We start from the raw sequence: 23,270 nt of genomic DNA, 5'->3' as shown, positions 1-23,270 counted from the left end.
AGGGGGGGGGGCTGTGCTATTCTGGGTGTAGGAAGTCTCATTCCGAGGCTCCGGGATAATGACAGATCATCGTCATTTCTCACGGGGGATAAAATCTAGTTATCCTTTGGATTGCCCAGCCGGTGGAAAAGTGTGAATGCGTTGGATTAAATATCAGCCACTTGATCCTGCAGACACCCACCCTGAAGGCCAACATGAAACAGTTTGATGGGCTTTAGGGATCCACAAGGTAAAAATCATGGAATGTGTTGCGCGCCGACTCTTGTTTCCACTTCTACAGTAAGCAAAGTGTTTGGTTTTTATGTTAAAAAAAAAAACAACAACAACAAAAGAAGGAACTTAATCAGGTAAAGTCAAACATGATAAACAGGGGTGGTGGATGGGTAGGTGGGGGTGTTGGGGGTCTTGTGTCTTCAGCTGTTGAGAAAACTGAACTCAGTGGAAAAGCTAACATTATAAAACCTGCTGCGAGCTTATCCTCCTCTTCACCAGTAACACGTCTATCTCTTTTTGCTCGTTTCCACCCGTCTTTACACACTCCCAGGCAAATGTATTTGGACAAAATAAGGTATTAAAACACAGAGGGGGGCAAGTTTGTAGAACAAACTTATTATTTTTTTCTTCTTTTACAAGGGAAACATGCTAACAAGTGCATAGGAACATTACTCAGGCCTTGTGATGGTCACAGAGAAGGGGAACTGGAGAGAAAACATTGAGAGGATAGGAATCGTTTCTCTTGTGTAAGCCTTGCTGGTAAAGACCATTAAGGAAAATGGTTTTGCTCCCCGAGCATAATGTATTGGTTTACCATTTCAGTTTGAGCCTGGACGTGCTTGTCCTTCCACACCACAAGGCCCATTAACCTGATGTGCAGGGGAGGGCTGTGGGCTATGATCTACAAGAAAAGAATGCCTGAAAGCTTTCACGTGTCCACGACATATTGTGCTGCAGACTACTTTTCTATTTTGTTACATCCACAAAAGATACAGCTTCTCACACTGTATTCAAAAAGTAAGCTTTGGACAACCAGCTAGACAAGAATCAGACAAAGAAATTGTCACAATACACTGGAAAACCATTCCATATCAACAGACTCTTGTTTTCAGGGTGTATTTTTCCAGCAGCATAATGGAATTGCAAAAAAGTGCAGCCTTGCAAACCCATACAGAGAAGTCTTGGAGCAAAGCCACGTCTATTTGTTGGGACAAGTTGACACCAGAGGCTTTGGATCAGTGGGATATTTGGCTTCTGATTTTTTTTTCTTTCTTTCTTTCTTTCTTTCTTTCTTTTTTTTAACCACACCAAAATCAAAAAAAGGGTACTTCATATAAACATTGGTTTGCTCTGGTCTCTGAAAGGGCAGCATGGCTGGTGCAGATGGTGAGGATACATTCATGAAAAACAGTGCGAATACAGACGTCGCTCGGCTCCGTAACAACAACTTCTGAGATGGGGAAAGATTGATTTGAACCCCGATGCCATGACCCAGTCTGCTTCCAGCGTCCCAACTCCTGCGGCTTTGAACTTTCATCCCCAGCTCATATCTTCCTACTATCTCCCCCAATAATACATGAGACATCCTGAGCAAAGCTGTCTCACTCCAGAGGAGCATTAATGAAATCTACATCTCTGTCTGAGAGGGTATGAAAAAATAATGGTGGAACTGAAATTATTACACTTCACAGTGCCCTAGGATTTAATACATTTTTAATCACGGTGAGCTTGGCTGGGTGGATTACCACTGTGATTTTAGATGCTCTCTTAATAAAAGCTTCTCGTGCTGGGGCTGAGAAGACTCTGCATTTTATTGTACTATTTGCATGAGACATGGCGAGAGGGAAAAAAAAGTGTTGAGAATCTAGGTTAACGTGTTGTCGGTTGTTTACGTTGATCTGATCGGAAGCGAGGGAGTTTGCCGATTGAATTGCGGCAGATCGAAGTCAGATATTCACCAAAATAAAAAAAAAAAATAAATAAAAAAACTGAAAAGAGCAAAATGTAATTAGGAAGTTGCTCTGCACACCTCGTGCAACAATGATGGGCGAGTGATGGCGAGGTGGCTGCTCCACAGGTCACAGTCCGAATATGTTACATGGTTACGCACTGAATCAGCGGGGGTTTGGAGATTGAAAAGGGGGAAGGGCGTGGCTTCTGTCTAAGCCAATTTAACAATGAGCTCAGACTAAGTGGCCCCGGCCAGCCTTGGGGAGATCCATCTGAGAAAGATTAACTCTTGGATTTAATGAGTGTAATGATCAAAGCCACGACCACCTGTGCTGTGGACGGGCAGGCTAGAAAGGCAACTGTACCCAACATAACGTAGTAAGAGGGATGATGAATCTGAGTAAATCATGGCTATAATGGTGTTATACATAGATGGAGAGTAAAGATACAGTATACGAAAATATGCTCATATAAGTCTTAAATGTATTGTATGCTTGTGTTCTTTTAAATAAATGCACAAAATAGACTGCTCTAGTACAAGCCTATATCACAGCACCCTGAGAAAAAGAAATAAAACTAGAACACAGAAATAAACATTAACAGTAATATATTCCAGTATGATGGAAAGGCATAGCATTTCGTCAGTGAAAGATATAGGTCAAAGGGTAAAACCAGCCATATGCTCAATATTAAAACAGCCAGAGCACTAGTGGTAGGCTGATCATGGCGGCTTTGAAACTGATTCTTTTTTTTTTTTCGTCTTTCTTTCTTTTTTTTCTGCCCTAATTTAACTGATCCTCCTTGCTAACATCGTCTCACACGGGATTTCTGTTTGCAATAATTTAAAATGCATAATGAGTATCAGTGTATCAAGACTTCAAACGAGAGGTAATGTGTTTCTCCCTAACCTTTCATTCGCTTCGTTCCTGGCAGCATTGTGGAGAAGGTTATTATTTGGCACTTCATTAAAAGGCGAGCCGGCCCGTCGGTGGAGCGGACCGCCACCGCCAGTTAACAGTCGTGTAGAGCAGCTGCGCAGGGCAGCGATGTGGTGAGAAAGCTGTGGGGTTGGGAATAGGATCGGGATTGGGGGTCGAAGGACTCATCCAAGGTGGGACATGTAACAGTAACCTTGAGCACGTCAGTAAACCCCTCCCTCCCTCCCTACAAGGCGTTAATGAGTTCAGAGACACCCAAATAGCTTTGGATTGAAGAATAAAGGAATTATTCTGTGACTTAAATCGATTGTTTTGACAGTATGCGCTCTCTTTCGAGCCCATCTCCTACTTAGCATGTGAACCTGCTGTCGTTCTGAGGTACAAAGCACCATTAATAATGAAAACTAAGTCATGAGCATGATGCCATTCAGATGTGACGCCTTCGCTTGTCCATTTTGAACACAAAACCTTTTATTCCTTTTCGCAGCAACATCCAGAGTATCATAAGTGATTCCTAATATTTACTTCCTGTCATCTAGTACAGCTGACACGGCCCGTCTGCACGATGAGCACCCTCACCCTCGAGAAAAGTTAAGTAGCTACACAGCAATGAAATCAGCGGCTGCAGTAACCATGGATCTGAGACGCGGAAACACCGCGTCACGGAGAAGGGACATTTAAGACTCGGATTGTTTTGACCGGGCTCCCTCTTCACCACATGTCATGCAAAGTGTGTGAAACACTCAGGGAGATCGTTATGATCGGGCTCTATTAAGCAACTAATAGAAAAAAAAAATACTTGGGAGAAGACAGAGATAGATAAGTAGTAGTGAAGGAGTGAGAGTAAGAGAGACAGAGAAATAGAGTCTGATAGCTCGGGCTCAATACCCCCCACCCCCTTTCCCTGCCCCCAATTCCTCCTAGAGCTGAGGGTGAGCGGCTTGTCCTGATTTTTTTTGTGGACAGAGTTGCTTGAAGAACCAGCAGGTGCTATGGACATCACTCTTCAGGCTGGGCAAGCGTAGGCCCTTCATTGCAAGGCCCCCCAAGGCAAAGGAAGAGCATAGAAATCAGAACCTGGGGGAGGGCGCTCAGAACAGTGCCTGCAAGACAAGGAGAAGAGCACAGAGAGCATCATCAGTGGTGTTGCTGGATTTTATCACCATGCAGACAAGCTTTCGGCTGTATTTCCATTGACGAGTGACCGCGTGACCGTTGGACAGCGTCTTTTATGTGAATGAAACACTAACCGACTGATATTTCTGGTGTCGCTCGTGAGGCAGCGCTCATTTTCCGTTGCGTTGGACACGTTTCTGAGCTACACTCAAAGCACACACGGTGGTAATGTTTCCTTCTCTGGACTCGTAACAAAGGTTGGCTTGTTTGGATGAAACTCTGCCTGGACCGAAAACATTCCCCAACAAAGAAGCCCAAAATTCTCATTGTTTCCGAGCTCGCCTCCCTCTCTCTGTCTGTCATGGTGTCGAAGAGCGAAAAGGTAGAAAAAAAGTTGCAACAGTACATTAAAGTCTCGTAATGCTGTTCTTCTGCCAAAGTAGAATGCAGAGATTTCAACATTTCAGTTTCCTCGCTATCAAACATCCCATTTAGGGTGCTTTTACTGAAGCTTTCTCTTTCCTCATGATGTCTTCCAGTTGAATCACTCAAAGAAAAGGCTCTCCCAGACATGTTCCTACCAGATTTCATGGTCTTTGATTAAAAATTGCTGCAGGGAGTCAGAAAAACAACTGTATATCTCACTGCACAACATTACGTTACGCTCGGGGGAACCGGATCGCTTCTTGACAATGAAGAAATCTTTCATCTTCCCACATCTTTTACCTCCTCCTGTCCCGTGATACTATCAGAAGATTCAGACAACGAGGTTCATTCACTGATAAGAGCCTGCTCTTATTTCAAGAATACATTTTTCTGTGGCCATGTAATGCCACCAGAACAGATGTACAGTATATCTGAACCTTATCGAATGGTATTGTTGCTTGTTGCTGTCCTTTGTGCCTTTGTGTCCATGGGATGATCTCAGTGCAGCAGCCTGCCTTGAAGTCGCACTGCATCACGTAGCGAGCACCTAGAGGAGACCTGCTCTGCGTCGCTGTAATGGGAAAACTCTCTAAAAGAGTCATTCATGGGCTTTCTCTCACTCAGGGCCACGAGGGGCTTGCACAAATTGCCTCCGGCTTTAAATCTGTAATATCCTGTCGTCTCTTAGACTGTCACTGGCATGGCTTAGATCCAAGAGTTGTAATAGCGTGGTTTGATGTGAAATCTACTCAGATGCTCGGAGAGGATGACCTGGGTCGCCGCCTTTCTTCTTTTGGGTGCTCACATCTGGAATGTGTAATGAGGAAAAATCCTTTTTGCCTCAGGTGTCGTAGGGAATAAAAGATGAGCTGCTTTTGACACTGAAATGAGGTGATGTTACTAAATAGCTCAGAGGTTGAGGATGGACGCTGTCAAAGCAATTATTATTCCTGATCTTTCTATAAACAGCGTAGTAATTACGTTTAGCGCAATAATGACACATCAGTCTGACTGTGTTTGAGTCTCGGTCCTCAGCTGGACGCTTTCATTGAACTCTCGCTTTGATCAAACAAACTGCAACTCCAGCTGCTTCCAGAGGTGGTTTTCCCATCATCAGCACAAAGTGAAGAAGAAAGTCCGGGCGCACGAGGGGGAGCAGAGACGCTCAAGCTGATGTGTTATTACGAGAGCTGATCGCTGGACGGATTGATAGAAGATGTGATTCTTTCAGTTGGGATGTGAACAAACTACAGTTGTTAAAGGAAAGCATTGGAAACGTGAACTACAGTCAGATGAAAGTTTGTCTGATGATAATAGAAAAGATTTCGGTCCAGAAACAAAGTGTAGCATTGGCAGGATGTTTGATAAAACAGCATAAACTGCTTGCTTGAATGATTTCTGCTTCCTCATCTGACCTAGAACAAAGTGTCCAGATTTTTTTGTGGATAATTTACTCAGTGAAGTTTTGGTAGCACTATCACTAAAATGCTGCTAATGGACAGCCAGATTCCCACTGCTGCCCCGTCGGGGTAAATTGGCACGGTATGCGGAGAGAAATCCTTGAATGAGGTGAACTCTGAACTTCGCCAGAATGAGGGGAGCCTGAGAGGGAGGCGAACAAAAAAAGGAAATCTTCAGCTGTTGTGGTTTAAGTGGTGTTTGCGGAGACAGCATTGTGACTCACTGAGCCGTTCAGTTTTACAGAGCTTCACAACTTCCTGAAGCTCCCCTTATTATGTGGCCAGCATTCTGGCACTGAACATAAGCTCTGACCGCTAAACTCACAGAGAGGATTCTCACATTTTACTGGCAGACTGAGAGAAGTTGTAAGGCCCATGTTGTCCTTCAAGTGAAGACTACCCTGCCTCGGTCTTCGCTCGTTGCTGTCACCTTTGTCGCGAGCGTCTGAAGACTGGTGTTAAATGGCGAGATTACTTTCACCCAGAAAAATACCATAATCATCCATAATTCGCTATGCATTGTAAAAAGCCTCTGGCTGCTTTAGAGAATAGAGCTTCCAGAGTCTCTGGCTTTGATCCCTTCTCCCTAAAACTGATTAACCATGCCCTGACACTCTGTGGCTGCAGCTTCCTCTCACTACAGATTTAATTTATGGTGGACCTCTGCAGCTCAGTGCTGTATGGTCGGCACCTCCTGCAGGGATATTGTGTCTTGTCGAGTTTCCCTGTCTCTCGCTGTGTCTGGGAGAAACACGCTGCTGCAGCGACGAGCTGACTTTAGCGGGATGGAATTTGTAGCCTATGGCCTGTAGATGTGATTGGTGGCATGTAATTGGCTATTGTATGTTTTAGTTTCTCATTTAAATTTGGATTTGTTTTTGTTGAAATGCAGAGAAATTATTTTGGTTCAGGATGAAAAAAAAGTCCATGAAAAGCGATAAGCTAAATATTATCTCTAATTTTGGACAAAAGTGTTTTTCTCTCAAGGTTTTATTTTACTTGATGTCAAGTTAAATATTTCTTCACAAGAAAATCAGTGCAGCCAAGAAATCCAACCCCACCTACTATTATCTTTGGAATAAGGGTCTTAATTGGCTAAATCAGACAGAGAGTAAAGACTTATTCCAGCTGAATTGACTCAAAAGGTTAGGTTTCTAAGTACAACTCTGTGCCGTATGAGAAAACAAATGACGTAGATTTAAAAAAGCCACACCGACTGGTAGGTCAGCTCCAAAGTCTACAAAGAAATGCCCTTGTTTTTCATGCCAACAATAACTTCCTTGCATTAGAGGTTAATCTGAGTGTAGCGGTCGTCATTATGAGCTTTTCCACTGTTCCTTTAAGAGTTTTAGTTTCTCATCATCAGAAATGTCCAAGCTGATTCTGCCAAAGTATTACACGACTTGCCATCGCATTCCTCTTAGAAAGTCCCCTAAGATGTTGTCTTTCCTTTCTAGTCAGCAGATATGATTTAATTTATATCGGGAAGTACTCTCGCTGAGACTCTCCTGAGAATTGAGCAGCTCTGACTTGACAGAAAATTGGTCCAGTGGGCAAACTGAAGACAGACACATGCTTTTTATTTGATTGAAGCTTTTACTGCAGGTCCCCCGCTTTTCAGCCGCATATTTCTTATGTTTTCTCAACAAAACACGAGCATCTTTTTAACCCCTGACTGCGTGAAACTCACCTTGCTCTAAAACGGCATGGGCCCCTTGTGGGAGAGACGGGGCCGTGGGCGTCTTCTCTTCCAGCCGGCTGGTCTGTGGGTCTGACCGCCCCTCGGAGGGTTTTGCTGGACCACTTTTCTCACCGTAGCCGCCTCTTCCAGCTCTCTGCCATGCTCCGTGGAGGCCATGGGACCTGCAGGACACATTACGGAGAAAAAAAAAAAACCCATTCAGACACCTAAACTATTTCCACCCCTGGGTATCACGTCTTGATAATGAGCTAACTCTATCAATGCTAAAGGAAAACACGCAGCAAGATTCAAGTAGGGATTACACTGGTAATGGATGAGGAAACAAGAGACATGTATAGATAAGTGTGTGAGACCATGTGTGGGCCCCTCGTAGCCCACCCAGCAATAGAGTTCAGCAAGTCGATGCGGTCCAGTGCAAAACCCAGCCGATAGAAGCAGCCCGGACAGAGAGTAGAAACTCAAGCCCTGCTGTCTTATGTCTCCGTCACTCTCTCTGCAGATTACAAACACCACATCACACCAATCCTCGCGGAGGTGCATCCTGTCGCTGTGTTTGATCCAAGCTCAGGGATGAGTTTCATAGCAGCGTGTCTCACGGAGAATGTGTGAATGTTTGAGGCGTGTAGTGTGGCGTGGGGTTTACGTGTGTTTGAGAGTGATCCCAGATGTTTTCAGTCACCTCTCAATAAGTGTGGCCTGATCCTCTTAAGCCCCTCTTTTCCAAATGATTTGGTCCACCTCAAGCTTTTCAATGACCTTTCAACCTATTGCAGACCAGCAGACCTCCTGGTAGAAATCCAAAGAAATTTTACGAAGAGTCTGCAGTCGTCCATGTAATCCGACTTTTTACACAGGTGATCTTTCACGTTACAGCTTGGCCCTCAAGTCCAGCAAAATGTGTGTCAATGCAGCAAAAGACATGTTACAGCGGGCCTGATAAAGTGGTGAAATAACACAGAAACCAATTACAGTAGGCATTATTATTAATTAATAACACATGTTAAAGAGAATCAAACCCATGCTGAGGTTGAGTGGGTGATGTTCAAAGGATTCACAAAGTGTGGGAAACTCCCAAGTGTGGATTGACTTAACATTAACACTGAGCTGTGAATATTAACTAGATGTTGTCTTCCCAAAACAACGTCTTAACTCAAAACCTTGATTCTATAAGACAGACTTCAAAGTTGTCTGAACTTTCAGAAGCAACAGATTTTTCCACAGTCTTTTCAAGGTGCTCTTTTCTTCTGCTAAGTGATCTTCAGTCGTTGCCTCTGCACGCAAAACAAAGCGTGCAGAGTCTTTCAGAGCCAAACGAACACATTTTCGTCACTGTGTGTCTCCGGCCACAAGACTGACTGACATTATTCACGTGAGTTCACGACATTCCTGTCTCCCCACCTCTCCGCCGAAAGACGGGCACCATTTTTAGAATTCCCCAGGGAATGACCTTCCCTGGCTTTACGAGAGCCCGGGTGAGGACACAGCTTAAGATAAGTCAGCCAGTTGACTGCAGCCGCTTGTAAAAGCAGAAAGTATACTGAGGACAGCAGTTGAGCAGCTTAGAAAAGCCATGATGATGCAAAGTTCACTTCTTCCTTAAGATTCTTTTCAATACTTTCTGTATTTAGTGGCGGCAGAGTCATGATATTAAACGCTGTTGCCTCATTTAAACTTTGAAGAGAAGATTTAAAAAAAAAACCTGGAGTTTGTGATTTCATAGAGCGAGACTTCTCAAGTGTGGAATTCAAAGTGAGCATTTAGAAAAGGTGAAGAATCTTTGCAGTCTTCATCGAAGAATGACCTTCAGATGTGGCTTCATGAAGTTATTTTTAAGATAACGCTTCATTTGAGAAGGAAAAGGAGAAAGAATTCTGGCTTTCAGCTTGAAATAATGGTGAATTGCATGCCTGAGCCAGACAGCTTGTTGAATGTTTTCAATGTATATCCCTGAAACGCCAGACATCTCAAGTTCCATTTCCACACTAATCTCCTTCCGTGAGCATATTACACAGTATATCTGTGGGCTAACACTGGGCTAATTCATTTGCAGCGAGGAAAACCGTGGTCACATATTTCCGCATCGAAAGCCACAAAATCACATCTTTACCCCCAGGAGCACTAATCTTCACATTATCCTTTTGTTATTGTTCCAGATACACACTGAATGAGCAACGTTCACACATTCTGAAGGCATTCAGCTCATTTCTTTTAAATCCAGGGGCTTGAATAGTAATACTCGGGGTTGAGTAGATTTAGAGACAAACACAAGTATTACAGGGGGTCCTGTTTCTCCACTGAAGAAACCCTGAGCATTTACATGTAGAGCACACAATTACAAATATGTAATGTTTAACATTTAAGGCAACAACGTGATTTGAAATGAGGTATTTTGCGCTTTTTATCAGATACACCAGCTTTAAAGGTTCGCTGTACTTGAGTATTTCAGTTGTGAGCTTTGTCCTGTTATGATCATGTTTGTGATTAAGCGCTTTTTTTTTTTTGCAACGCAAACAAATCTGGTTATTCATACTTTGCAATTATGAAATTGTTAATCTGATTTGACTGTAGCTCTTGTAAACCACTGGTTTATAGCAGATTTAGCACGACTGAATGCCAACATTGTGCTGCAGATTTTTGTGATTGCTCGCAATGAATGAAGGGAGCAACAGAAAAAAAAAAATTAACCTTGCCCTACACTTTAGCCTGTGCCACCGGGAAGGTGTAGTGGAAGGAGGCAGTGGATGAAGAAAATGATCAGACTGGTGGGAGAGGATTGATAGGGTGTCGGTAGTTGCAAAAGAAAATAAATATTTTCTATGCATATCTCCTCTTTGTACTGGCTGCATGGTTGTGTGCAGAAAAAACAAGGCTACAATGTGATGAACAACGCTTTCCTTCACTCAAGAAGAATAAAGTTGTTCAAACTAGGCTGTTGTCTCCATCTGAAAAGACAGTTGTGATTTCTTTATCCCTCTGAACCTGATCAGTCTCATCACCTGCAGTTTCGCTCAGCTGACTGCGACAGTGCATCGGCATGTCCCATCACAGACCGCAGCAATACTGTAATATGTGCAAACACTGAAACTGGCAGCATGATGATCACCAGAATAATCAAGTCCATGCAGGCACGTTCATTGAGAGGTGCTCCACAGTGGATCCGGTAATTGGAAAAGCAGAGCACTCGACTTGTTGCAAAGCTTTGAACCGAGTTGCACATAGCACATGAAAAAGCTCGCAGGAGAAGTCTAACTCATTCCTACTTTTCCGCTTTTCCACACACTTCTGACTGATCCCTGAAATGAGAGGCACTGTCACTCCGCAGAGTTACATAAATCTTGTGTCAGGTGTTGGAAAGCTTAAAGGACGTAGTCACAGGGACCATTTGTCCATCAGTGAGGTGTTGGGTTAAAGCAATCTGACACATAATATGTCTTACAGTGATACCTGCAGCAAATAATGACTGCAGCTTATGCTTGAGTGATAGGCAAGTTTAACAAGTGTACACACACACATACGAAAAGTCACACTCGGTGACTATGCACACCATACACACACTGCAGTGTGAGATGGTAAAGTAATTGAACCTCGGCGCGCACATACAACTCATCTGACAGTCCCTTTCTGGGTGGCTCAGCCTGTCATAACCCGGGTCCATAATGAGACAATTTAGATGTCTCCTTCCATGGCGAGCTGTCAGCCGCTGCTCAGCGTCGGGGTTTGAAGGGAGAACGTCTCGTGAGTCTCCTGACAAATCTCAACCTATTCCAATCTGGATACTGGATGGAAAAGTGTAATGAAAGCTGCTAAAAATAAGCCGGGCCGGGTGATAACAGTGGCAGTATAGATTTTTACTCTTTCAGGCTGCAGGGAGAGCGTCTCGGTGTGGCAGATACAACACAGTGTGTGCCTCAAGCCGTCTGTGGTGGAATACCTATAGATTGAATGTGGCAGCATCTGTTGCTCCTGGATAAGATGTTATGATTGTTTCCATGGCAGGTTTATCATTGGTTAATGCATATTCCATCTCCATAAACAAAGATATCTCAGACGCCTTATTGCCCTGAAATTGGATCCAGTTGTTGGAGTATCTCATTTGATCTTTTCTCATGAGAAATCCTTACATTTGCATTCAGCTGGTGAGACAGCAAAACGCTCAGATATTGCATGTCTCCCAGCTATAAGTGCCTTATCTCTGTTTTTGATGACCTTGGAGCCCCGAGTTTACCCTCTTTACACCGAATCTCAACATGTCTTCCCGCACATGGTAATTCCCTAATTAAAATTTCATAAAAGGGGAATTTCAGGAATGCCTTGGATTTAGAGCTGCCTACGACTCTGCTCCCGCCTTTGAAGAGAGACGAGTAGGCGTGTGCACAACAGCAGAGGTAGAAGGCATCAGGCAGAGACCAGAGTGGCGGACAGTGTCACAAACTGGCCAGACTAATGATGAGCAAGTGCCGGGTTGTTTCCTTTTTCCCCTCCGCCTTAGTTTCTCCACCTTCTGCAGTGATATCCGTCATGTTGTCTTTTTCAAAACAGCCAGCACTCTGTCTTGTCGTGGTCCGCCCAAAACTGGAATACTGACAGTTTATCCCTGTTGAATCTGCTGCAGTCGATCACTGGGGCCTGGAGAGAAGTGGCTCTCCTCCAGATTAACGCCAAGTTCATCAGCAAACAGCAGTGAACTGTATATCACAATGCATATTCAGTACAGGGACACAGCATGGCAAATGGGCCAGAGCTGCCTATTAATAGCTGTAAAGCTGATTTGTGTGTTCCGACTGCCAAAATGACCATATAACAAATGCAAACACTTATGAATGCAGCCACCACAGCATAATGGTGTTTCTGCTACGCGGATTTAAGCAATTAAACTAAATCAATCTGCGTCTCAGGACTGCAACAGGTACACACGGGGCCGCAGTCATTAGAAGCTGTTGCTGCAAATGTGAACATGCGGAGTGAAGAACGGTCACCAGAATTGAATCCTAGCGGTGTTTAATTTTCTTTGTCACCGCTAATTGATTTGCTGTCGCCTTGAATCTTATCTGTTTGTTTACTTGTATTGCTCATCACTCACAGTCACACTGATTAAGAATCAATTGTGCGCACTCTCCTAGATGCATTTTTACGGTTGGCTGAGCTTTTCAAATTTATTCCTCCCTGTCTGTGTTTTTTTAAATCTCTCCCGACGCCACCTATCTGACACCTCTGCATCGTGCTTGGAGCAGTTTTTTTACAGATGGGAAATGTAAACAAATTGCCGGGAGAAATGAGGAAGGGTTTGTAGGGATTTGAGGTAATAACTTAAGTGTTACCTAAACTTTAAAATCAACTTATTTCAACTTCAGATGCCTCATAATTGAGAAAAGCCAGACAGAAAAGCCCTGTTTTAACAGTAGTCACAATTACATTTCTCACTTTGGGCTGACCAGTAACAATTTGCTACATTATCACAGTGTATTATCACCACTGCATGTTGGGATTGACTCCAGCACTCTGTGACACTGAATAGGATAAAGCAGGACAAAGGGGTGAATGAAGACATCTTTAGGGGATTTTGTGATACACTCTCAGGATCACACAACTTATAGACGAATTGAATCTCCAGGTATGAGGCATCATTTGAAAATTTAAACGTGCTGCATGAATATTTATTTGTTTAACACTGACTGAACAGGTTTTACAGTTGGAGTGGTTATACCACTTACGAGTTTTTGCGCTATTCACTGTCTAGAAGTTTTTCTTTTCCATCTCACTGATAGATAAATAAACCTGTGTTCAGGAAGAAGATGACGTTTCATTAAACGGTAGGTTCACAAAGGTTGCCTTGGGCTCTCTTTTATTTTTATTCACGATATTTTGCCTTCAAAAGTCACAATTCATGCGGATAGGTGACCTTTATAAACTAAACCACTATGTGTTAACTCACGATTGAAAATTATATTATGAACTTCTACTTTTTGCAAGAATTTTAAAGTCTATGAAAAAAAATCCTCATTGTTTTAGCGTTCAGGGTGATGCTGACATTAAAACCACATCGGATCAGCACATTACTCCTCGTAATTCAGTCACTTCAATGACGCCCCTCTGAGAACAAACTCTCCATGTAAGATTATTGGCATTGCCATCAGCCTGAGCTGTATTTTACATTACGTGCAAATTAGCAAATGTTAGAATGCTGACTTTGCTGTAAGTGGGTAAATATTATGCGTGCTGAATATCAGCATGTTGGCGTTGTCATTGCGAGCGTGCTGACATTAGCGCTTTGCTCAGAGCATCGCTGTGTCAAAGTACAGTCTCACTGAGCCGTTTGAGGGGACTCTTGTTTCTACTTTGTATCAGTGCTGAGATAATTTCTGCTTTATCCATGATTGCATTTAAAGAGGTAATGCTGAATTTTTTTTTTTTGTGCTCTTGCCACAAATACACGTCACATGAAAATGGCCTTGCTCATGACAACATTTGCTGGAAATACACTGTGACGCTTGGGAATATTTGTGCCTCATATGCAGGTAGCTGCATCGCTTCATGTGCGTGCACAATCCTTGAGGGTTATCAGAACAATATTTGTGTCAGTGAGAGACAGGAAGGATAAATACCCTGGTGTGTGTAGTCATGGTTATAACCATGACGTTGGAGCAGCAGGCCTTCTGTCTCCGTTGCGTGCCTCTTTCCTTCATTCACTAAAAGGAGAGGAGCAGCTTTAGCTAATGAATCCCTCTCTAGCATGCCATTACCACAGACAGCCTAACGCACACAGCCAGACAGAGACACGTTATGGGCAGAGATGCTCCCACTGCATAAGCACATTAGAGGATCAGGGTTATTAAGCCACGGATGAAATGTGTTAATTGTGCCAGATACAAGCCAAACATTCTTTTAACCTAGAATAAGCCTCAGCGTTGCGACAGCTTCATACAGTGGATTTGTTAGCAGCCTGACAGCTTCCCCACGCGTTCATCCTGCACATATGGAATGGTGCCTAATTCAGGAGGCTGTCCCTTGTTGTTCATCTCTCACAATCCAGTGTTTGAAGTCGGAAATGCTGCCTGTTACATGCTTACCAGTAAGTCTGGGCCTTGGCAGAAACTGGTACCAATTGCTTGCCGACTTTCAGGCCACGTTACCATGGCAGCCACCATGAAAGGCGCTTAGTTTGGAGCAAAAAGAATGACATTGTCAGCCGAAATCAACCAGGTTCTCGGTTTACAAATTTCGCCGCACCGGCTCTGAGTGGCGGACTCCTCTGACTACGTGATGTTTTTAACCACCTCTGTGGGCTACCACACTTGGCCTCTGAGTGCTCCTCCCCCCTGAGGGGGGTGGGGGGGGGGTTGTTGTTTTGGTCGGGAGCCCTTTCTTTTACTTCTGTCGGGGACTATTTGATATGCAGCATTGTTGTGCCACGATAATGCGAGGCTTGTGGCTGAGCTGAAGGCCGGCTTTGTCTGTACAAACTCCTGCAAGGAAACGAGAGTGCATGAAAAGTTGTTCCCATTACTCCAGCTTTTTAAACTTAACCCCTCGCCCACCTTGTGCTGAAAGTTACCCCCCAACTCTCGGGGAAGGCTCAGGCCTAATTGAAAACAAACTGCGCAGCCCTCTGGCTTGTAGCTCTCCGCACATGTCCCTTTGAGTCAATCAGCCGCCTGTGAAGTGTGCGGCTATATGTGCTCCTGAATTGGAGAGCGTATGAAATGATGAGGTGTGAGACTCCGTACTCCGCCATGATCAGAGCGCTGTCAGTTCAAAGGGCCGGCGGCGGCACTGAGCCAGCTAATGAAGCCACCGACTCCCCTCGACTGCGTGTCGGTTTATTCACCATCCCGCTCCTGCCGAAGAGGTGAACGCGTGGCTACAAGGTTACTGCGGGTTAGGACCTACTGAACACTGCCCGGTCTGAGCAGCGACCACAAAGCACCTCTCTTTTTCACAACTTTCCGCTGGGTGTGCCAATGCAGCCGAGTGCCATTTCCGTTTACCGCAGCAGGGTGAACCTTTACGCATGGCGAGGTAGAGTCAGTAGGTATGGATACCAACCGTTGCCCCGATCTCCAGAGATTGCGCGTCAAGGGCAAAGGGATCCTCCAACCATCCGTTTCCATGGGCACGCTAATCAGATGTGGAACACGGCCCCTCCCTCTCCTGTGCCATCACTCCCCCATGCTGTGAACCTTTTCCCATTTGAGATGTGGGAAAAAGAGTGAAACAGAAAGGAGGAGAGCAACAACACTGCGCAGGGTTCACTGCAGCTTTTAAAGCCCGAGGAGACCATCACCTCTCCCTATAGCATATACAGCACTATTAAAGGAAAATCGCACCGACATTGCATCAGACTGCGTTACTGCTCCGGCAAACGGGAGAACACAAAACAATAGCTCAGGAATGGGAGTTTTAACAGGATAGAGTACTTTAGTATCCGGTCACTGAAATATTGCAAAAACAGGTTTCACAGGAAATGCATCAAGTTAGATATCGAAGAATGTGATTAACATTTACCTCTTAAAATCATGAAGGAGCTTATTTATTGTCTGTGTTGGTTCAGCAAAAGAATCCTTGGTCATAGATATCAAGAGTTTTTTATTTGCAAAAGATACACATAAAGTGAAATTAAATAGTTTTTTTTTTAATGCTTTTGTAGCTATTTTGTGCATTTCTGTTGAACATATTTCTCCTGATGTAACTTTTATTATTTTGCACTGAGCATACGTAGGCTGGACCTCTCGGGAAAAGACACTGCAGTGAAACTGAAGAAGCAATCTCGTCACGCATATTTAGTGGAAAAATACAAATCGTAAAGATTTTTACTGACAGGTTCAGCTCCAGAGGGCTGCCGAGGAGCTAAAGTTAAATCTTTATTGGCCCTCTGTGTCCACAACGTTTTCATCAGAATAAACTGTTTGCCTGATGGAGATCTGTGTTTATGAATTCCACATATTGCTGAGCGCCTCCATTTTTACAAACATCTGCTCATGTTCAGGGTCTCCAAGTGCCTGACGGCCTGTCCCCCCCTCCAGAGGGCAAGACATAAGGACACAGGAAGCCTTCAGATCCGCACTGTTAATCAATTGATTGACCAGGATTGGAAGCGTATGCAGGGAAAAAAACATATATCATATTAATGATCAAAGGCAGATCGAGTTCAGTACAGAAAGGATCCAGTTGTGCGGAAGACCAAGTGCATTGTTCCTTTTTTCCCATTGTTAAGCATTTGATTTAGGGTGAGAACATAAGTTACATGACGATCTAAAGTCTCATGAGGTGTAACACAAAATGGTATAATTCTCTCAGAGTAAAGGAAGCGTGCACATTGTGTTGCCTGCGGCCTTGAGTTTAGGCAGATCCCAGTGGGGGCGTCATTAAATGAACTCAAAATCTCCTGCAGTCCCAGTACACCCCCATCGCCCCAATCCACACTGCCATCCTCACAGCAGCAAAATCCCACAGCAGCCTCACAACAGACAGCTGTGCTGCACTTTCAGCCAGATGTGAAATCTCACTGATTCATGATGACGCCTATAGACAGTTGACTTTGATAACCAGACCATTCTCAAGCGTCTTTGTTTTTTTTTTTTTCCAGTAATTTACTTCCACTACTTTTAAATATGTCTTAAAAAATGATGATTTTACGAAGAACATTGTTAAATCATCTGCAAAGAACATCTCTGAATTGATATAAAGAGGTCATATTTTCTTATTCTTGGTTCCAACAAATTGAGCATGAAAGTAATTAAAGCACCTGCATTCCCCAAACCGCAGTATTTATCCTGTGGTCTGGCAGCCGGTTAATAAAAATGTCCACCTAGATCTTGATCAGGAATCTGATCTGCGGGTACAACCGCTATAAATGTAACACTTAATGTTCCAAAAGAGAGTCATAAATCACTTTAATATTGGAAACAGGCACAAAAAAAAAAACAAAAAAAAAAAACAGCAGCTTTTTTTCTTCTTCTTTTTCTTTTTTTTTTTTTTAAATATATATATCTGGCTCTAATTAAGTTGTAAGGAGCGCCCCAGGCCTGAGGATAGGGTCTGGTGATCACATGAGGTCTGGTTAACACAGAACCCTTCTACCCCCTCTTTCCCCCTCAGCAGGCTCGCCACCTCTCGCCCAAAACTAAAGGGCTGAGCCCTCAAAACTCTCGTGGGAGTTTAAATTGTTGTAGAAAAAAAAGGAAATGTAGCTCACATAGCTGAATGAAACTTTTCTTGTATTAAAATCTTAAAGATAAATCAAATCACCAGCTGTGAAGTTTTAAATGTGGCTGTGGCATTTATTTCTCCGTGAAAAGGTTGTTCACACAACATCTCAGCTCCCAGATAACCTCTTCCTGTCCGCCCTTTCATTTTTCTGTCCCCTTGGACTGTCTTTTACTACCTATTACTCTTTTTTTCTCCCCTCCTTCCCTTGACTGGATGTGCTCTCAAGGGAAGATCTAAGTGCATAGATTTATTCATTCAAAAGAGTTCTGAATCACATTACAGCAGCCCAGCAGTCACATATGCCAAAGTCTTCAACATCTGAGCTCTCTGGGGAGTATTCACCCAAAGGTTAGCCTTATATCCCTACCAAATGAGTTATGATTTTTCACTAAATCTCTTCCTCAACTCCCACTCCAGAGCAATTATTTGCGAGTGCCATTCAACCGGCTCATGTTGGGTGATATTATACAGATGTGAAGTGCTTTATCACAGAAAGCCTCTTTTCACTGAACCCTCCAGTCACACTGAGTTGTTTATCACAAAACCTGGCCGGGTTTGGCAGTTTTCACAAAGTTCCGTAAAGTGATCTGAATCATTATGCATCAGTTTTGCTTGGAAAAAGTCCTCATGAATGAAGAAACTTCTCTGGAAATATTGCTTTCAGCACTTCATTGCACAAATCCCAGTCTAAAAAAAAGGTAAAGAAAATCATTTCTGTAAATCAGTGCATATTCTGCAACTTTAACCACAAAAATCTGAAGCTACAGGTTTCAAAGACAAAAGTAATTCCTGATCCAAAAACCAGAATACATCCAGAAATCCTAGAGACACCAGTGCTGCCCAGTATACTATGTATGAGTGTGTGAGTCCTTTTTTTAAATTAGTTTCAGAAATTAATATTAAGTTTTTCTGCAAATATTTTCCAAAATATTGAAAATTGAACATTTTTGTGTTTAAAAAAAAAAAAATAAAAAAAAACTTGTGTGTTTTTTAATGGACACTCCTTTTTTAGTGCACTGAGTGACTTTATCTGCTGTAAAGCATCTCGGAAGCAGAGAGCGGACGATAAAATCACTAAACTAACCAAAACATGCATTTTGCTGAACATTGGTAAAATTACAAGGTTGTCCTTTGATTTATAAAGGCAGTAATGGCACAATTACACTTGTCTACATAGATACATTGAAAAAATGGTCAAAAGGTGAACAGTCATTCATCAAAAAATGTTTTTAAAAGGCTTGGGTGCGACTAGTGAATTCGATATGAAATGAGCTCTGTTCTCACATTATAAACAGTATGAGAAAATCAGTGACTGTGAACAGCAACCTCTCACGCTCACTCAATATAAGACTATGACGTGAGAATCACAAAAACATAGCTTGAAGTTCAGCCGATGCAGAAGAGACAAACAAGAGGAAAGCAAAAGCCCCTTAACTGAATGTGTGAAATGGCCAGCGATGCTGCAGGCCATAATGCTGTATTAAGATTAAATCCAGGTTTTTATTCCAGATGTGTGAGAGGCGTCAGAGCAAGAGAGGGAGAGAGAGAGAAAGATATAAATCAGGCTGGTTCAACAAGCTCCTGTGCCTTCAAAAGAGAAAAAAGAGGCGCTGTGATTCTCCGTAATCCTGTAATAACCTTTCCACTGCTCCCCCTTTGACACAACTGTTTGCCCACTGTTATTATGTTATCCCTGGACATCTGGAAAGGTTTAGGTGCTTTTCTTTTCTCCACCGCCGCCATTATCACGTCCACAGGCACAAACACCTTCTCTAGATTAGAAAACCGGGGGTTTATGATTTAAAGCTTCCCGGTCACGGTTGGTTTACATCGATGGGTGTTGTTTAATACAACAGTCAAACCAAGCTAGACCGGCTTTGTGCTTCTATGTGGCTGTGTGGATTGTTGCCCTCAATTCTTTTTGGGTCGTACTTTGACCCGTGACACTCGGCCGGTCGTCTGAGCGTGGCTGGCGAGTACAGTACGTGTGCGCGCTGGTGCCACAGAGCAGCCAGCCCCAACAATGCATCAAAGTTTAATATGGAATAATAGCGCTGCTGACAGCTCTCATAAAATTGTCCCCTTCCCGAGCAGACGATTTCTCTGCCAGATAATAGCTCCGATCTGGGCCTTGGTCCCATTTACACTCGGCACTGCCTCACCTGTTCGACCTCACCAATTGCACCTGTGTGCGTGGGTGACGATGTGTGTCTGTATGCATGTGCCGGAGCCAGCTGCTATTGTTTTTATCCCGCACGTCCCCAGGTGAGCATCGGCGGCATGTTTCCATGTCGGGGAAAAAAAAGAAAAAAATTGAAGCTTTGATATCTTGTAAGAGACCGCGACAGACACAAGAATGTTTTGAGAGTAAGGACTGTTTATATCCCAGCCTTACGAGTTACACAGAGAGAGGAAGAGCGATCGGCCTCGGAATGAATTATGGATACCACATGTCTAAAGCTGAAGCCCACTCTTGAGCCAGAGTGCTTTTCAAGGATGGGTAATTTAAGTGTGCTGCTAAAGGATGCTAATATTACATAGAGAAGGCCACAGCTGCTTGTTTAGTGTGCTGAATGAATATTTGTAACTAGCTTTAGGTGGTTGGGGTGAATTGCCTGTTGCACAAGGAGTTCTTAGTTATAAGCATCTCGATGGTAAATTCAACGAAGGCTCACACTTCCCCACCCTACACCAGTCCTGTATCCCCGGGTCTGTAAGCACACATGCTTTGGACATCTCTCGATTGCATCTCTCCTTTCTCAGACACACACACACACACACACACACACACACACACACACACACACACACACACACACACACACACACACACACACACACACACACACACACACACACGCACACACAGATGCCTGAGAGAAAGCCCACTGAACTAGAAAAGCGTTTGTCTCAAGATGAAAGGCTTCACACCCACTGCCTACATGCAGAGCCTCTTCCGACACCTTCCCGCGACAGCGCATACTGTAGCAGAGGCTTGTGCTACGCAGACACTCTCCAGCTAGCATCCCTCCCCACACCCATCAACGCCGCAACCACGCTTGCATCCCTTCCTCTCTTTCACTCCATTTCTCTCGCTTCCTCTCTTGTCAATGGAGCTCTGATACTACAGTAGCAGCCAGGGAACACGGAGGCGCATAAGCAGGCATGACTCGAGCGTTGAGAAGGATAAGCTCCCATGAAAGCCCGAGGCGCAGCAGCCCTTGTTTTTACCCGTCGCTGGTTGTAGCACGGTGGGCTCTCAGGCGTGGAACATGCTTAGCCACACGCAGGGCGTGAAAAACGACACTGACCATGATGCTAGATAATTGCTTCCCATTTACTCATGTGCTGAGAGCGAGCCTCGGACAAAAATAGCATGTCGCTGTAACAAATGCGCTGGGAAGCATGGGAACTGTGAGTGCTCTGGCCGTGGATCGATACAGAGAGTGGACACCATAAAGTCTACACAGCATCTTACAACCACAATCCGTACAGCACCTAGCAACATTCAGCCTATAGGGCATCTGACACTGTATGATGATAGGGCCTGCTTCTTTCAGTATGAGGTGTGTTTAGTTCTTCCTAAATTGTGTAACATCCAAACAACATTCATTCCGTACAGCGTCTTATAAAAGACAAACACAACCTGCCTGTGCTTTCTAAGCAGCTGTAGTTGGTGGGTAGGTGACAATCTCAAGAATAGTCTAGACATTTGCACAGGCCTAACTGTTGTTTTTTCACACTACAACGTTACCTGCATCACATCTGCAGATTTCCCATCGGTCTCCGAGCTACCCCTTTGCCACAGTTCTACCAGCCTGTCTTCTCCCATGAGCAACCGCATCCCTGTACATTTGTCCTCAGTCAGTGTTTTTGTTCCAAATCTTAGACGTTTCAGGTCCGCGGTGGAATTGATATGTAGTCCATCTGTGGCTCCAGAGACGCAGCAGCACTTGCCTGGATTTTACCTTGACAAGGCATCAAGCCCCTCCAGAGACCATCCGTCCACCTGGGATCCGTGCTCCCCTCATCAGCGTGTACAACAATTACAGTCCTCATTATCATCACCACAGGAGGCACGTGCACATATATAGGTGCCGTGTTTGCCATGCTTGCACAATCACAGTCATGTAGTAGTCATATAGCTCCTAGGTCAGGTGGAAATCATCAAGCCATAAATTAATCAGGTCCATTCCACCTCACAGAACATGTTCCATGCATATCTGACATTTCACAACAGTCACACATACATTCAGCATTATCCATCATTCAAGAATAGCTCTCCATGTAAACGTCCATCAATAAAAACCTCCCCACATTTTATCTCTTTCAAGAGTTACAAGCCTACATCAAGGTGAGGCAGGGAGGAAAAAATGATCAATCTGAGCTGGACCCTATATTCAAGTTCACCATAAAGCAAAAGGCAGTACAATAGCAGACAGTATAACCACTGCAGTGCAGTACTATATACAACCAGGTGCTGATATTCCTGCCTTTTAGAGCCCACACAAGCCTAACCATGCTGGGTAACTGATCAACTACAGCAGCCTGCACAAGCACAAGGCAAACAGAGAGAAATAGAAAGCAGAGGAGACGACCGGCGACGAGGCTGGCCGCTCCTGTACTCACCAGCACTGGCAGAACACAGCAGAGACACCAAGAGCACAATCACCAGCGTCAGGATCTTCACATTCATTTCTGCACTCCCCTCTGGCTCTCCGCTAGTCACTCGCTGATATACTGTAGTGGTGTGTGTGTGTGTGGATGGAAGAGAGAGAGGAGAGAGAGAGAGAGAGAGAGAGAGAGAAGGGGGGAGAGGAGGGGAGCAGTTGAGCGAGCAAGAAAGCGAGAGAGAGAGAGAGAGAGAGAGAGAGAGACTGTTTGCTCCTGTGTGTGTGTGTGTTATAAGTGAGTGTGTCAATTTGTGAGAATGTGTGTGTGGTGGCTCCCTGACTGTGCCTGTGTATTTGTCTAAATGCGTATTTGTATATCAGTGTGTGACAGCGCCACTCCAAGACTGAAGGCACGTCTTTATCTGAGCTCTCCCACAGAGGTGTGTGTGTGTGTGCGCGTGCGTGTGTGTGTGTGTGTGTCTTCTTTTCTTCTGTCAGAGAAACGGCAGCTTGAGAGCCAAGTTCAGTGAAGCTGTAAATGTGCTGCAAGTCAGCTTGCAGGTCTGTCTGTCAGCGTGCCTCGGTGCATGTGTGTGTGTGTGTGTGTGTGTGTCAATCCAGTTTTTCGTGGGATGAGAGGACCGGTTGGTCATGTGGCTTATGTATCATTGACTCTCTGGGTCACGGAAAAGCCCCCTCCACCCTCCACCCCTTTTTGCCCGACCGTCGTCACCCAACCATCTCCACCCCTTTTCCACACACATGCGAGCGCGCACGGCGGAGGAAAGAGAGAGGAGCGAGGGCAGGAGGGGGAGGAGGAGGTGGGGTGGGAGGTGGAGGGGGTGCGGTGCGGTGCATGCAGGTT

At 44.3% G+C, this 23,270-nt stretch overlaps 1 protein-coding gene across 1 annotated transcript; it reads right to left on the bottom strand.

The window, feature by feature from the left end:
• Positions 1-2,448: 2,448 nt before the first annotated feature.
• Positions 2,449-23,018, bottom strand: apln (apelin). The gene is made up of 3 exons (XM_030116939.1): positions 22,422-23,018; positions 7,575-7,747; positions 2,449-3,985 (listed from the first exon to the last, which is right to left on the bottom strand). Exons 1-2 carry the CDS (start codon positions 22,486-22,488, stop codon positions 7,581-7,583), a joined length of 234 nt encoding a protein of 77 aa, XP_029972799.1. The 5' UTR covers positions 22,489-23,018; the 3' UTR covers positions 2,449-3,985; positions 7,575-7,580.
• Between the last annotated feature and the right edge of the window lie 252 nt (positions 23,019-23,270).

Source organism: Salarias fasciatus, chromosome 2 (genome assembly GCF_902148845.1).
Source record: "Salarias fasciatus chromosome 2, fSalaFa1.1, whole genome shotgun sequence".
NCBI lineage: Eukaryota > Metazoa > Chordata > Actinopteri > Blenniiformes > Blenniidae > Salarias > Salarias fasciatus.
The sequence above is the reverse complement of the archived record's forward strand: the minus strand, read 5'-3'. Positions and strand labels throughout refer to the sequence as shown.